The sequence below is a fragment of the Populus alba genome, chromosome 1 (assembly GCF_005239225.2).
Source record: "Populus alba chromosome 1, ASM523922v2, whole genome shotgun sequence".
NCBI lineage: Eukaryota > Viridiplantae > Streptophyta > Magnoliopsida > Malpighiales > Salicaceae > Populus > Populus alba.
Window position 1 is genome coordinate 45,523,290 of NC_133284.1, and position 16,748 is coordinate 45,540,037.

General features: G+C 32.8%; 1 protein-coding gene across 1 annotated transcript; it reads right to left on the reverse strand.

Moving 5' to 3' along the window:
- Positions 1-7,027: 7,027 nt before the first annotated feature.
- Positions 7,028-9,722, reverse strand: LOC118038180 (laccase-17). Its single transcript, XM_035044497.2, has 6 exons — positions 9,463-9,722; positions 9,198-9,349; positions 8,850-9,094; positions 8,591-8,719; positions 7,531-8,502; positions 7,028-7,401 (listed from the first exon to the last, which is right to left on the reverse strand). The coding sequence occupies exons 1-6, from the start codon at positions 9,577-9,579 to the stop codon at positions 7,271-7,273; spliced, it is 1,746 nt and encodes a 581-aa protein (XP_034900388.1). The 5' UTR covers positions 9,580-9,722; the 3' UTR covers positions 7,028-7,270.
- Between the last annotated feature and the right edge of the window lie 7,026 nt (positions 9,723-16,748).

The following is a 16,748-nucleotide window of genomic DNA, read 5'->3' on the forward strand; positions in this document are numbered from 1 at the left end:
GAAACAAACTTGGAAAAACAACGAAGACGAAATGCAATGTAACTAAGAAAGCATGAAAACCATGACCAACACAAAATAAAGGATGCAAAAACATGGCAACCCTCAGAACAAGAGTATGAAAATAGAAAAATAAAATCAATCAAATAGTACATAAAGTGACAACACAACAAACACACATCAATAAAAAAAAAAAAAAAGAGCAAGTCAAACAAGTTAACCAAACCAAACAGCAATGAAAGGACAAGCCTTTTACAATTCACTAAGAGAGGACACAAAGGATCCAAAACCCCTGGACAGAGGATCCAAAACCCCCATATTAAATGTCAACACCTTAAGAAATCATTTAATCAGATTCAATTTGCTCATCTAAAGATCAACTACCCAGCCGAGCATCCACTACATTAAATGTAAATTAATCACCGCAAGCCACATTTCTATGAGCCTAGACTCATAACCAATCAAACGCCATCCTGGAAATCAAACCCAACAACTAGAGCTCTTGCAAATTAACAGAACTGGCAATGCCCAGCAAGCCTGAGCCAACACACACAAACTAACCAAAATCAAACCTTGCCACAACCAAATTAAAAGCACACAGATAAGAGAAAAAAAAACAAAATAAAGGGTAAAGAAAGCTCACTTGACTAACCCCCAAAACAAAAAGCAAGAGAAAGAACTTCTAACACCCCTCATTCTAGCTGGACCAAGCTGGATCCAGCCACTATAAGGCTTGGGAGAACGAAACGAAACCGTGAGAAAGTAGCTAAGACCAAACCACCCCCAAGCCTTACACATCAATATTTGCAAAGCCAAACCGACCATGCCCACAATGGAGAGGGTCTAGGTCAACAATGCAAAAAAGTTCTTTCCCCATATAGTATACTCTCGCCACATGCATCATAATTGAAAAAATTAAAAAATTGGAAAATACTGTGGACCTGAACAATTTTTTCCCTCACCACATCATATTTTTCTCGAGAAAAGGAAAAAAATACTATGGACATGCACAGTCTTTCCCCCTCATACATAAGAGAAAACATGAAAAACATCCCACACTATTTAGATTATAAGGTAATATTTGAATAGTTAATATAAATTTAATGATGCTTCTTGATAATATATATTGATTATTAGTCTTTGTTATAATAAAACATGATTATTTGTTGAATCTAAATTTTGGATATGAGATATGTATATGTGCACGTCTGATTTGATAGCTCTTTATTTGATTGATGTCATGAGTTGAACTTTGAGATATAATTCTATTTGTTTGATTATTATATAAACCCTTGGTATGCTAGTCATAATACTAATATTAACAGGGTAGAGTTAGTCTTTTTGCACATTGTATCTAAAACCTAGTTGTTAAGGGAGTCACTAACCTGTGACAACTAATCATCTCACAATCTGAAGCATCATACTCATTGCATTTTGAATAGTCTTACCTTATGACATTTTTTGTTATGACTTGTCTGCGAAACTCTTTTGTAAAGCATAAGCCAAACTTGTATATATATATTCCTCATTAATGTATTACCTTATATGTGTATATTGAACGTTATTTACTCACTAAGTTATTGAACTCACTCTCTCGTTATTTATCATTTTCAAGTATATAGCTTGTTAACAGGTCACTTTTTTTGAACTTCAGAACCTGATTTTTTTTTTTTGTAATTAACAATATTCAGTTATGTTTAGTTAATGCTCCATAATTATAGAATTTGTATTAACTTTTGTATTATGACGATCAATTTATATTATGAAGATAGTTTTATTATTAATGTTGCATATAAATTTGTTTTGTTTATATTGGTGAAAAAGTTTGTATGTTTGTTTGGTTCGTATTGGTAAAGAAATTTTGAGAGAGTTCTTATTTATGTGTCGGTTATGGATCCGAGAATCAAGTTGTGACAAATTTAGCCATTAATTAAATAGTTTTATAACTTATTTTCAGATTATTATGAGATTATCCAGCTTGAATATTTAAAAGTTTTGTTGTAATTTTTAAGGTTTGAAAAACCCCATCTTTTTATCCTTTACTATACTTTGCGTCAATAAAAAAAGCCGAGTTTGGGAAGAATGATCAAGAGACCATAGACCGTTGATCTTAGCCATGTTATATGGCCATGCCACCAAAGAGTGTCTCTTTGTCCTGCAATGGTGTAGTTATATATATAGTTCTATCCAATTTGTACAAGGCACAGAGTCATGTATGTCTGTCCACAATCCACAGGCTTCGAAGCTGCCGAATTCCATGTATCAGTGAAAACACAAATAGAAACTTAGAATTTGCCTTCTCAAAAAACAGGTTGATTTTTTGGTGAAATTGTAAAAAAGTTTGTATATCTGTACCAGTGGATAAAGATATTGTTTTCAACATGGTTAACCGCTTTAAGAAGAAGACGATCACCCCCCCAGCTACAATGTCAGGCCCTGGGAGATTGACTGCTACTATGCTCTGGTGGGACAAAGGCATGTCACATTTTAAACATAACCTGCAAAATTTTATTTTCCTTAGACTGTTAAAAATAACCTGCATCTTGATAGGCTATCAATAGCGTCAGAAACAAATATAGAAAACTTTTTTTTTTCCTTTGAAGTTCAAATTTGATGTGTGTGACAATATTAGCTTGATAATTTTAGATGCCAAAGCTGAAGGATATAACGTATCATCAAGCTTGTAGTGCCTGATAATGGCAAGTGTAGGCTTAGGATGGAGGCACAAAGTGACAAATGATTATAAAAGAACCTGCCAAAATGCTGGTGATGATGGAAGAAGAGAGACCCATAATTTTTTTTATCTGTTTTTTTTCTGGCTAGGTGCACCAATTTGTGAATTGTTGTTTTTATACTCAAAGGTACTGTTATGAGCAGTATATATAGAGTGTTGAAAGAAAAATATTGATTGATTAGGCGACAGACATTGCATATTTTAAAATGAAAAAACTAAAACAAGCTTCAAGAATCATGTGTCCTTGTACATATTTTCAGTTTATTAACATCCTCAATTCTAAATCCTTCCATGCATTTCTTGTCTTTGGCTAAATAGACTTCCATTTACAGCAAGAGAAATGGAGCGTTGAATTTAGCAAACCGTATCGGCATGGATGCTTGGTAGGTTAGACTTCCCTTAATGCTTGGTGATAAAGCTAACAAGTAACCATAGGTTGCTATCAAACAAGTCATTTCAGTGTTAGATGTGCTATGGTTTTTCTGTTGTTTTTTGTTCTTTTTCTGTGTCAAAGAAGTCATTGTTGATTCGCGGGGGATCAAATATTTTGTTTCTCATTAAATCTCACAAATCCATATCCATGGCCACTTCTGTTGGGGTTCTTATTAATGAAGGCATAAGCCAGACCGTTGTACGAAGAAAAATCATACCATAAGTCAAGAGGCTAGACATCACAAAGGAAGTGATCAACACAGAATGATAAGATTTGAGAGGGAGACATGGGAGCAAAGAGGCAGAGATGAATTGACCAGAGGAATAGGTTAAGGTTGGCTAAAAAGAGTAGGGAGTGGTGGAGGATTGTAAATGATGGGGAAGCATAAGACTTGAGAAAGAAAACTGTCATTGAGGCACTAAAGGGTAAAAACTTATCTGATGTATGTAGCTTTGGAGTGGTGTCTTTGGAAGAAAGGCGAACGATCCCAGATATAAAAATTGTGATATCTGGAGTTCTTGTAGTGTTAGCTCAATCCTTTGTTTTTTTAAAAATGAAAAGAATAGCGAAATGTTTACTTGCATTAAAAGGAAACAGATACGATCGTTTCCTTTCCTCAACTCAAACATAGGCAATCAAAATAATTTCAGGGCTTTAATGCTCAGAAATGGGCAAGGAAATAAACTGGCTGGTTACAAAAAAAAGAAAAAAAAGTTATCAAGGATTTTCTGGTCTCAATGCAGTTATGAAATAGCCAAAAGCCTTGAATTTCAACACTTAGAAAGATCAACTGGTGGAGGAAGCAGCTTATGATTGGGAAGCTTTCCATCCAAGACAACCCAAGTCATCATCAAGCCCCAGCTCATGAGCAATTCTACATAACAATGCATGAACCATACACCTGATGACAGCCATCATCCACATGGAACAAGTCAGGAAACCATGGTATTACTACATGAATTTAATTATCTAAGCTAGGATATTACTTAACATTATATACTTTTAATTAATTACCAACCTGGATTGTCTGCTAAAAAACTGTACAGCAACCCAGCCTACAGAGGGCACTCCCACAATATTCCTTTCAAGGGGGTCGACAAGATTGAAATTTGCAGGATCCTTTTTTGGATTAAAGTTCCCAAAACCTTGACCAACAACAAAGAAATTGAAACCATGCAAATGAAGAGGGTGGCTCTCAGCACCAAGGATGCTGGTGTCCTGCATAATGAGCTCCACGCTGGTGTTATAAGGAAGCACAACTAGCTTGGTTTCATGGCTCACCATAGTATTGCTTTGTAGGGTGTCGGTATAATCAAAAGGGATTAGTGGACTGTTACCATGCTCTTGGTGTGGCAAAGGCGTGTCACTTTTTGTAACATAACCTGTAAAATTTCATTTTCTATAGACCGTTAAAAACGAGGTTAAAAAAGAAGAAGAGGAGAGAAAATTTGAACAATTTTAAGTACTTTCGACAAAGCCAAGTATGTAACACATACATCAAATTGGTAGTGCCTGGTAATGGCAATTGCAGGCTGAGAATGGACAAACAAAGTGACAAAAGAGGAGAGAAAAACCGCCAGAGATGCTGGTGATGGAAAAAGATAGACAGCCTTTTTTCTTGTCTATTATTACTTTCCAATAAGGCTAGATGATGCACCAATTTGTAATCCTTGAAATGCTGTTTTTAGCTATATGTTCATCGAATCTTAGAGAGTAGCATATATTATTAAGGAATCAGATTCTGATGTCGAATGGCAAATCCACACTTGTCGTAAGCTATTAAATTCATACTTGATGACATTTATTTCTAGAATCACCAATCTTGCTGCAAAGATGGCAACCTACTCCTTGAGTTAAAACCAATAATACTTCTTATGCTCCTGTACAATGAATGTCCAAGTATTATTTTGATTGAGAAAATTTTAATTTTTGCAATAATGTTTTAACATCTAGTTTTTATTTGAAAGTCCTGTTAATTAAAATCCTTGATCTCATTGGGTTAAACATGCTTTGCTACAATCTAACAAGTAATGTTGCAATAAGAAATCAAAAGATAAACGAGATTTATTATAAGTTAAATCATTCAAAGACTAAAAATACTGTAATTATAAAGAGACATAAAAAAATCATGTACATGTTGTTCAGAATGGTAACTATGAATTAATTGTGGGAGATGATGTCTTTCAACTTAATGAGTTAATTGATCCATATCGAGTTGCTCCATCTAATGACTTAGAAGAAAAATCAAATTTTCACGCTGCCAAGAATACTTTGGTTAATGTTGACATTGGGGATTTAAATGGTGTTTTGAGAACCAACGAACATATAAAAGTTGATGGAGATGATGATAGCGATGCCAATGTAGAAGATTGCAACGGAGATGACTTCGTCCATTGTTATATTCCAGAGAGTTGGAAAAGAATTATTGCAAATGCCATTTGTTTTCTGTTTTTGTTTAGTAGATTTTATTTATAAAAAAAATCTAAATTATTCTTGATGGGGTTACCGACAATCGAAGTTCATCGGTATATTCCAAAGAATTTAAAAAAAATTACTATAAATATCATTGCAATTGTTTACTCACAAATGGAATAACAAACAATTTGTTTAATAATTATATGTCAAATTCAACGAAAAAAATTCTAACGGACCAAAACAGAACCACCAATGAAATGACATACGGTTTTTTCATCGGTGATATATTACATTTATCGATGACAATACTGATGAAATGAAACGAGTAAAAAAAATAAAATTAGCACTGTTTTTCCATCAATAAATCTATTGGTAAAATTATTATTGATAGACCTCAAATTATTGGTGAGAGATTTTTCAACAAATTATTTTTATCTGTGAGCCCGTTAAAAAATTTTGTGCTGACTAACTATGAGTAGAAGTATTGACAAAAAAATCTGTCAATAAATCTAAAAATAGTTGTGTTTGGATGTCTTATGCTTATAATGATTCTACAATTTTTTTTTATTCTTTTCGTTTATTTTCTAATTATTAGTTCTGAATATTTCACTTTACACTAAACAATTGCAATTTTTACGAAAAATTCCAACCTCCTCTGTCAGCGTACTCAAGGAGGACAATAGTAGCAAAGCATGGCTTGACAAGCAAACTCCTAAATCAGTTATCTATGTAAGCGTGGGAACTGTAGTTTTCATGCAGGAGAAAGAGCTAGTAGAAATGGAGAGAGGGAAGATTGAAGAAAGAGCTGTAAGAAAACTAATGGTGGACAAAGAAGGGGGGGGGATGAGACAGATAGCAGTGGACTTGAAGCAGAAGTTTGAATTGAGCATAAGCGATTCGATGGTGTTTTTCTTCTAATTCCTTGAATGGATTAGTAGAGTTCATAATGTCTTGTTGTTGATTGCCTACACTGATTAGTTTGTGTTTGTTTCCTCACAATCTTTTTCAATAAGTAGCTAAGTTTGTTCGAAAATGCATTTTGGTGATAATGCTACTGTGGATTTTGGAGATGAGGGATTTGAATCTCTGGCCAAATTGTACAATTTCAAAGTTAAAAGTTGTGGTTAAATGAGTCTTCTGCGCTGGTTTTGGACAGGCTCAGTCATCATTTTGTCTTGCGCTTTGTTAGTTTTGATCAGTTCACATGAAAAAAAGGAAATGGAAATGGCAGTCACATGAAAAAAACCTTCAAGCAGCCAGCTAATTGTCCCCAGATTGAAGCCATTTGAATCCGGAAGTTCTGAAACTAAACAAGTTGGAGCTCTTCATTTCGTTCTTTATTATACAATAAGAAATTCATTTTGCTAATATGTAGTCTCTCAATTGTGATACTGCTATAAACATTTGAACTTCTTGCACGCGTTAGCTCTATCTTGAGAAAACAAATGTGAATAAAAGCAAAATCTTCCTTGCAAATTAAATAATTAGTAGGTTGAAAAAAACAGAGTACATTCGTTTCCTTCCTCAACTCCGACATGGGTGATAAAGATAATCTCGGAAGACTAATGCTCATAAAAAAAATTGCTCAAAGGAAATAAATTGGCTGGTTGCAAAGAAAATCCGAAGAAAAAAAATCATCAGGGCAGTTTCTGGTCTCAGTGTAGTGAAGAAACCGCTCGAAGCCTTGAATGTCAACACTTGGGAAGATCGGCTGGTGGAGGAAGCAGCTTCTGATTGGGAAGCTTTCCATCCAGGACAACCCAAGCCATCTTCAAGCCCCAGCTTGTGTGCACTTCTAGATGGCAATGCATGAACCATACACCTGATGATGTCATCATCCACAAATGATACAACTCAGCAAAACATGGTACTACGTACGTACATACATAAATCTAATTATCTAAGCCAGGATATTACTTAGCACATTATATACTTATAATGAATTACCAACCTGGGTTGTCGGCTAGAAAACGTATAGCAACCCAGCCTCCAGAGGGCACTCCCACAGTATTCCTTTCAACGGGGTCGACAAGATTGAAATTTGCAGGATCCTTTTTAGGATCAAAGTTCCCAAACCCTTGACCAACAACAAAGAAATTGAAACCATGCAAATGAAGAGGGTGGCTCTCAGCACCGAGGAGGCTAGTGTCCTGCATAATGAGCTCCACGCTGGTGTTAAAAGAAAGCACAACTAGCTTTGTTCCATTGCTCACCATAGTATTGTTTGGTGGGGTGCCGGTATAATTAAAAGGGATTAGTGGATTGATTGGAAAGTTAGGGCTGTAAACGCCCTTTGATTGACCAAAATGATGGGCTTGGAGTAGAGCTTTGGTTGGCATCACAAATGATACATTATTAACTGAAGCTGAAAACTTTGTTCCGTTTGGTCCCTGGCAGGTTTGGTTTTTGGAGCATGGGTTTGTTCCGAGGCCTACAGTGAAGAAAAATTGCCTGTCAACCTTTTGCGGCACATTGGCAGGGAATTCTGCACTCGCCAGGCTGCGGAGTTTGCTGGTGAAATTTGTAGCGAATGAAGTGTCATTTAGAGGTGGTAGATTTGGTTTATAGAGCGGCAGTTTCTTAGGGGAGTGGCTTGATTTAATGGTTTTGTGTGATTCTTCATATTCCAAGATTCCAGCAACAGTTGAATTATCAAAAGTTCCTTGACCAGTCACGTAAGGTCTAGCAGACATGAAAAAACTGGCGTTTGGGTGGTGGGGCTTGGTCTTTAGAAGAACATTTGTGGTTTGTCCAGGAGCAATGAGAAGTGTCTCGGTATCAAATGGTTTCACATAAATAGCATCAACATCAACGACTGTGAGTGTATGGTTTGCTATGGTGAAGAAGAGCTCGTCATTGAGTGCGGCGTTGATCATGCGAAGAAGGTAAGTCTTTCCTGGTTTCACCTTCATCTTGAAAGTATCTGCCAAGCACCATGCACACAAGGTGAATGAGAGAAAAACAAATGCTCTGCATGGTTGTAGAAGGCATACTGCGCTAACATATTATACCTTTGGCAGAGCAGTTATACAATGGACCTGGAAATCCATTGATAGTGTAGGCATCAGAGACATTTGGGCCTCCACCCGTTTGCATTGCCTGGTTAATGATTGCCTCTGGATCTGCATTGAACCACTCCCCTGCAATTTATTTTGCATTATCGTTTGTGTTAGCAGACATAGGACTCCATCAACAGGGAAAACAAATTGATGCAGGTTTTAGCGAGCTCTTATTCAAAGTAGCTTAATTAGTTTCAAAGTAGCTTAATACCAAAGATGATCGGAACTTCCTTGTGAGGTTTAGCAAATGGATAGGTAGTGCCTAGTTTGGGAAGAATGATAAGTGGACCGTAGAGAGTTGATCTTAGCCATGATATATGAGCATGCCACCAGAGAGTGCCTCTTTGTCCTACGATGGTGTAGTTGTACACATAGCTCTGTCCAGTTTGTATAGGGCACTGAGTTATGTATGCCGGTCCATCAGCCCACCCACTTCGAAGCTGCCGGATTCCATGCCTGTATCAATGAAATCGTTGACAGAGATTTAGACTCAGCTTTTTCTATATAAGGCTCACTATATTTGGAGGGAATTGAAGGAGGCCAGTCCATATATATGTACCAGTGAATAGAGATATTGTTTGGGACATGGTTAACCACTTTAATAAGAAGACGATCACCCTCCCTAGCAACAATGCGAGGCCCCGGGAACTTGCCGTTGACTGTTACAATGCTCTTGGTGTGGCAAAGGCGGGTCACATTTTGTAACATAACCTGCAAAATTTCATTTTCTTCGACTGTTAGGAATTAAGTTAAGAACAGAGGATAAAAAATTTGAACAGTTTTAGGTACTTATAGACAATGACAAGCATGTAACACACACATACATCAAATTTGTAGTGCCTGGTAATGGCAAGTGCAGGCTCTGGATGGATAGACAAGGTGACAAATGAGATGAGAAAAACTGCAAGAAATGCTGGTGATGGAAGAAATGAAGCACCCATTTTTATCTGTTTCTTCTCTTCGAGAGGAGCTGCTCTTTTGGGACTGGATGCACATCAAAGCTTAGAAACCAGTTTATATAGAGAGTTGAAGGCAGGGTGTTTCGTCGATTAGGTGACAGAAATTGTATAGTTTAAAATTGAAAAGAAAACCAGAAGAAGCTACATGAAACTATGCATAATTTTCAGTTTATTAACAGCTTTAGAGTGCAGTCAAAGCCAATTGCCTTTGTGTCCTTCCTTTTGAAGTAAAAAACCTGTCTTCCCTACTTAAATAATATTATCTCCATTTTACTGGCATGTCATTTTCCAGATTTCTTACATGCATTTCTGTCTTAGGTGAAAAAGACTTCCATTTTCAGCAACAAGTAGGGTTTCCATTTAAACCGCTTCCACCCATCCATGGTCATACTGGTGTAACAGTGATAGGTTTCCATTTTCTGTTGCGTATCAATGCTGCTACGTACCATAACAGCAATGCATTGATTAGCTAGCTCCCCACCATCATCAAAACTTAAGATGGTATTTTCAGTTGGTCGAAATACTAATTGCAAGCAGTTTTGAAAGAACAATCTTAGCCAACGTCAAGAAAGTTTATCCATAACATTACGGGGGGAATAGCTCAACTAATCAGGATCTGAGTATGCTTCCCAGAAATTACCAGTTTAAATGCTATAAGCTTCAAGGTCACTGGAGACTTACATGATCATTAACTTCAGAGCCTCGGGGATCAATCGAGGTGCGTTTAAACTAATCCAAATATCCACAATTAAAAAAAAAACAAAATAAAATAAAAGAAAAACAAAGTTTAACCACATATGTAAGATAACAGCGCAGTGCTTGCTGACAAAGCTAACCAAGATTGTTGTTTCTATCAAAGAAAGTCCATTTCAGTGTTAGATGTGTGTAATGAAGTGCAGGCTACAGATGAACAGGAGGGAGATCGCACCTGAAGCAATTTTATCTCAAGCAAACATATAGTAACATACTAACTACCGTGGGAATATATAAATATAATTCTCAGAGAATTTCTACATTTTGAGGTGGAAAATGATGTTTGATTTTGATGGGCACAAATCGAGCCTATAGCTGAGAATTTCATCTTCACAATTATGTCAAACTACCCTTGATTTCTCTGGATCGTGATTTTTAAAGTATTCGTTGGCCTACACAGCCATGGAAACGTATATTGCAGCTATTTGGACTGGATAAATGAATAAATTGATATTTATGTTATTTTTTATATAAGAAAGTCAAAACCATCTTAAGACATAACTAAAAAAAAAAAAACTAAATCTTCAAATTTAAAATATATTTTTGTAAGAATATCGATATCTAACATAAAGTATCTTGAATGAGTTGTTTTTTGATGGATACATCCCAACATTAAAAGCAATTATGAAATTAATATCCAATAAAAATCAACTTCTGTTGGAGCTGTGGTTGTTGAAAAGCATCAATACCCTGACAAATGTTCTCTCTCTTTAAAGGGATGCATTTTAATTCGAAAAAAATAAATTAATAAACAGCCTCGCGTTTCCGGTTTTCTACAAAAGTGTAAAAAAACCCGACACTGTTCCGTGGTTGGTTCTGCCTCCAAGCATCACTGACCCGTGTAAATAAAACACTAAACTATTGCACTTGAAGTCTTGGCCCAGCGGTTGAAGGGACTTGTTTCCTTCCTCTGCATACTGGATTCAAACCTCACTGTGCACGCCTGTCACCCCCGCGGTGCCTTACATGTTCACTGGGTTTGCACGATGTTCAGTGAGTCGTGAGATTAGTCGTGGTGCGCGCAAGCTGGCTCGGACAACCACATAAATAAAAAAAAAAAAAAACACTAAACTATTGATGGTGTGTTTCGGAACGTTGTTAAATTATATTTTTAAATATTTTTTTTCAAGTTAATTTTTTATTTTTTTTAGATTGTTTTGATGTGCTGATATCAAAAATAAAATTTTTAAAAATAATAATAATATATTATTTTAATATATTTATATTCAATTTGGACTATCCTCTCCAGAATTTAAAAAAAGACTTTCGGACCACCAATAAACATTAAATGAAATTAAAAAAAATAAAGTGCTCTATTTCACTTTGATGTAAAAGCGTAATAATGAATTTATTGTCGTAATAATATTATATTGGATATTGGTTTATTTTATTATTATTTTCTATTTTTTCTTTTTTTTATTTTATTTGTTATTTGCACAAATTCGATAAGTTCATAACATTTAAAAAAATAAATAAAGTAAAATTCTTACGAATAGGCTCTTTGAATAACGAACAAATTCATATGCATTCGCTCATCTAAAATGGAGTCACACTCCCATTGTGTATTGGTACTTATTTGGTATGAAATAAATCTACTTTTCTTTGTTTCTACAAACAGAATTGTGACAATATGACTAAAATACTAAAAAAAAAAATTAGAATCCTTTCTCTGAGATAATCCACTGAAAAAAAAGAGGTCCATAACATAGTTTTTTCAAGTGCAATAAAGTTATCAAAAAAATATTTTAAAAAGCAATCACATCTCATACTATTAAACAAGTTCTAAATGTCTGATCAATTAGTCAATTCAGCTCTTCTATAAATAAATTGTTCAATTGAATCCCACATTTTAAAATTGCAGTCAATTGAGTCAAATACTCAACATAATCCTATTGGTCCGTTAAGTGGACTGTGGGGCATATTTGTCTATTTGTATGGGACCTTGGTATGGAATTAAAATTTTCTTTTCTTTTTCAAAGTTTTATCTATCAACACGAAACTTTCTTCTTCAATTTTACTTTTTGTATTTCTATTTTTATGTTTGCTCTGTTTGAACAGATAAATTCCAACTCCAGCTCATTTCACATAGTAATTCGAAGGAAATTACATATTGTACTCGATTGACTGTAATTGGAAAACATGGGGCTCGATTGAGCAAATTATTTATATAAGGGATACATTGATATATAGAATGAGGACTAGTTATGTGCCTGCACCATACATGACAGGAAAATAAATAACTTTTTAAAGAAAATTAAAGATTAAATCAATAAACTGAGATAAAAATATATATTAAAACATCTGATCACGTCAAGCCAGGAGCTTTTAATTTTTTTTTTTAATTTTATAGTATTAAAAATATTTCTTGCTGTTATGTTTAAAAAACAAATTTCAAACAAATTATCATGTTAAATATCCAATCAACTCAAATGTCAAAGCACAAAAATGATAAAAACAAATATTCAAAAGGACAAAAAAATAACTAAAATCAATATGGGTAAACTTGTCAACCCACAATTCAAGTTATGAGAATAAGATATCCCCATAAAAAACAAATAAAAAATAAAAAGCCAGATTTCCAACCAAGCTAAATTTAAAGGACAAAATAAAAAACATAGATTTAAAAAGAATAAAAAAAAAAAAACCTTGAGCGAAACCCCGGTCAAACTTGTCAAACCATGATCTAGGTCATGAGACCAGACTAATCCCATAAAAAAATTAAAAAAAAAAATTAGAAAACTTAATCTCCAACAAAACCAATGGTGAAGGATGAAGTTGAAAAAAAAAATAATTTTAAAAAAATAACCCATGTCAACCTGTAAATCCTAGGATAAATTAAAAATAATATAATAATAAAAATTAAGGTGCAATGCAATGAAATAAGAAAACAAAATGAAAGGAAAATGGTGTCAAGGAGATAAAATATTTTTAAAAAAAAAAACAGTTTATAGCTGAAAATACCTATTTTTCTAGTAGCGAAAACGGTCTAGTCATTTTAAGGAACGGTTACACCGATTTATGTAATCCAGTCAGACCGTTTTTTTAAAATAATTAGACCATTTTGACTACTATCTCTATTATAACTTGATGGTTTGCAACAAGAGTGGAAAGGGTTCTTCTTTTATTTCACTTTGAATAACTAGATAGTGATGGTTAGGAGTAAAAAAAGAGTATTTTGATATTAAAGAACACATCTACACTAGAAATTTAGAAAGATCAAAGAGAGAAAATATTGAAATAGAGAGAGAAAGTGAAGAAAAAAATGAAAAGAGAAAAGCTTTGGGAAATTTGGATGAATTAACTTTCAAAATATGTTTGGAAATTGGGTAAGGTGTTTGAAACCCATTTATATCAATTTGAACAATAGTTTAGTGATTTGAACAAAAAGAAAAAATGATCAAAATTGAGTTAGGGTTGTGAGATGAAATTTTTGGGAAAAGTAAAATTCTTAGAAATTAGGTTTTTAAGATCCTTATAGGTTGTCGTGGGAGTGGAATCATGTTGAATTAACAAAGAAATTTGAATGGGTAATGAAGCCTAAAGGCTAACCATTGAGAGACAAAAAAAGAGGTTTGATAAATTTGTGTTACTCTTGTAAATTATGTTGAAATTGTGATAACTAAACACATGGGTAATAGTTTAGATGAGAAATTAACGAAATTAAAGTGAGTTTTAGTTGTATTAATGTTTGTGGTGTTATTGTGATGAGCTGCATGTTGAATTGATGAGGAATTGGTGGTTAATTTGATGAATAAGAATTGGTTGAGGTTTCAATCTAAGAATAATTATCCTTCATTTTTATAAAATGAAGGGGGGGAATTGTTAACATGGGATTTTGTTTAGAATGTGTTAGGATGACCATTTGATGAATGGGGGTGAAGGATTAATGAGAAAAAAATTGAAAGAAAACATATCTTTTCCTTTTGGTATTTTCAGCTAAAAGATAAATAAATTGTATTAACTTGTTTACATGAAATAAAGTTAATGTAAGGGTAAGAGACGTTTGACATTGAGCTATTAAAATTACAGGAGATTGTTGTAAGGGTACCGAAACAGGATCCTACATATAAAGCTTAAATGTCTTGTAGGTGTTTGGCACCTTATTAAGCATATTCTATTTAGAATTGTTAAAACATCATACTTAGATTCTTGATTATTCAATTGTATTATTCTTTAATATGATATTGTTGCCCTGTTATGGACTAGATAGCTAGTTTTTGGTTTAAGAATTAGTGTCATGTTTTGGATTGAATGATTAATTCTTGATTTAAGAACTAGTGTCATGTTACAGGCGGGATGGCTAGTTCCTGATTTAAGAACTAGCGTCTTATTTTGTGCTATGAATCTAGATATCTTGAATAAGATTAATGCCTTGTTTGTAGACAGTATGGAGGTTACCTTGAATGAGGGTCTACCACTCGGGTCCAGGTCAAGGGATTGTTTTAATTAATATGAGGAAAAGATAAATAGAACTTACTTGATTTTCAATGAATGTGTCTACTTTAAGTTATTCAATAAATTTATTATATGACATTGAAAACATTATGTTATATTAATTATTAATGATATAAAATAAATTCAAGATCCTTCCAGCTTCATCGGGTCTAATTGATAATGTAACCCTTGCATTTTGTATTTACAAGAATATTAATAAAGTTGCATATAGTGTATAGTTTTTTTTTTTCTTGTTATGATAAAAATATTAATGATGTTGCATATTATGTGTAATTTTTGGGATGACAATATGAATGTTAATTAATTATTGTAATTACTATTATATGATCTTATGATATGTTGGACTTGAATATTAATTAAATCCATGACTATCTTATATAGATTTTATTTTGATAATGTTTGTATTAAATTCTTAATATAGTAGATAAATGATCATTTTTTTAAAATAATATGTTATCATGCTCTAATTATTGTATGAATGATTCAATTAAACCATAATAAAATGAGATAAATGTGATGTGATGAGTTCAAGTTGATTGTACAATTTAACCATAATGATTTAGTTATGTGTTTGAAAGTGTGATAGAAATTACTTTTAAAAGTATTTTTTTATTTGAAAATGTATCAAAATACTGTCTTTTTATTTTTAAAAATATTATTTTTGACACCAGCATATTAAAACAATTCTAAAACACAAAAAATAATTAATTTAAAGCTAAAACAAATAAAAAAACATTTTAAAACAAGATCTAACCTTAATATTAAACAATACTTAAATGCACTAATATTGCACCACCAATGGTTTCAAAAGGTTTTGCATCCAAAAGAAAATATTTATTTCTTTTATAATTTGTTAGGCTCATCTAATGGGCTATCTGTTTTTGGGCTGACTTTAACAAGTTTTCTGCACTAAGAGATTTTTCTTAAGCTCTCTCCTTGTGATTGGATCGGGCTTTTTATGGATTATTTAAATTGAATTTGAGGGTTTTTTAAGTACTGGACTAATGCAATAAAAATTAGTACCCTCTATGCTTTTTAGTCAACAAAGTAATTCATACAGCAAGCCTAGTAGAGTTTATGTTCATAACCTGCTTAGGATGTTGGGTTGTTAGATTAACAAGGGTTACTTATCCCTTGTTTGTTTCCATAAAAAGTGATTTTCTAAAAGCTACTTTCGAGACTTTTCTAAGTTTGTTTATCAATAAAAAAGTTGGTCAATGAAAAATATTTTCTAGTCAAAGAAAAAAATTAACTTAATTTTTAGGAAAGAATTTTCCTTTTATTTTGGGTGGAAAACACTTTTCAAAAGTTGTGAAAAATTTAGAAATATCATGTTATTTGCTGATTATATCAAATTTCATCTTCAAATTTTTGATTGCTATATATTTTGTTTTGAATCTTTTTTGTCTTTCAATTACATCCCTTAAAATTTGATTAATTTGATTTTTATATCAATTTTGGTCCTTATTTTTATGATTATTATTTGCTTTTCTCTTATTATTTTTTAATTGAAATTTTTTATTTATTAGATTTAGTCCTCATTCTTTTGAATATTATTTATGTTATTTAAAATAATTGATGAAATTAAAATTTATTATTTTTTTAAAAAATTTCATCATTTTTCAACTTTTTTATCTATTAGATTTGATCTCCATTGTTTTTATTGTTTTATTTTATTTGAAATAATTTATGAAATTAGTTTCTTTTTTCAATTTCATTATCATTCAATAATTTATAAGATTTGTTCCTTATTATTTTAATAAACTTTAAAAAATAAAACATTAATAATTCCAGGTAGTGTCATGGAAAATAAATTGAAAAACATTAAATATTCACTTTCTAGGAATTTATTTTTTAAGGAAACCATTTTCTAGAAAGAAATTACTTTTCAACAAACAAATGGGGAGTCAACTAAAGTTTATTATTTTTTTTAATTTTTTTTT

Coding starts and splice junctions, on each gene's coding strand:
- LOC118038180 (XM_035044497.2), bottom strand. CDS start 9,579: ATGGGTGCTTCATTTCTTCCATCACCAGCATTTCTTGCAGTTTTTCTC. Junction 8,720..8,849: donor GGAAGTTCCGATCATCTTTG/GTATTAAGCTAC, acceptor AATAAATTGCAG/GGGAGTGGTTCAATGCAGAT. Junction 8,503..8,590: donor GTATAACTGCTCTGCCAAAG/GTATAATATGTT, acceptor GGTGCTTGGCAG/ATACTTTCAAGATGAAGGTG.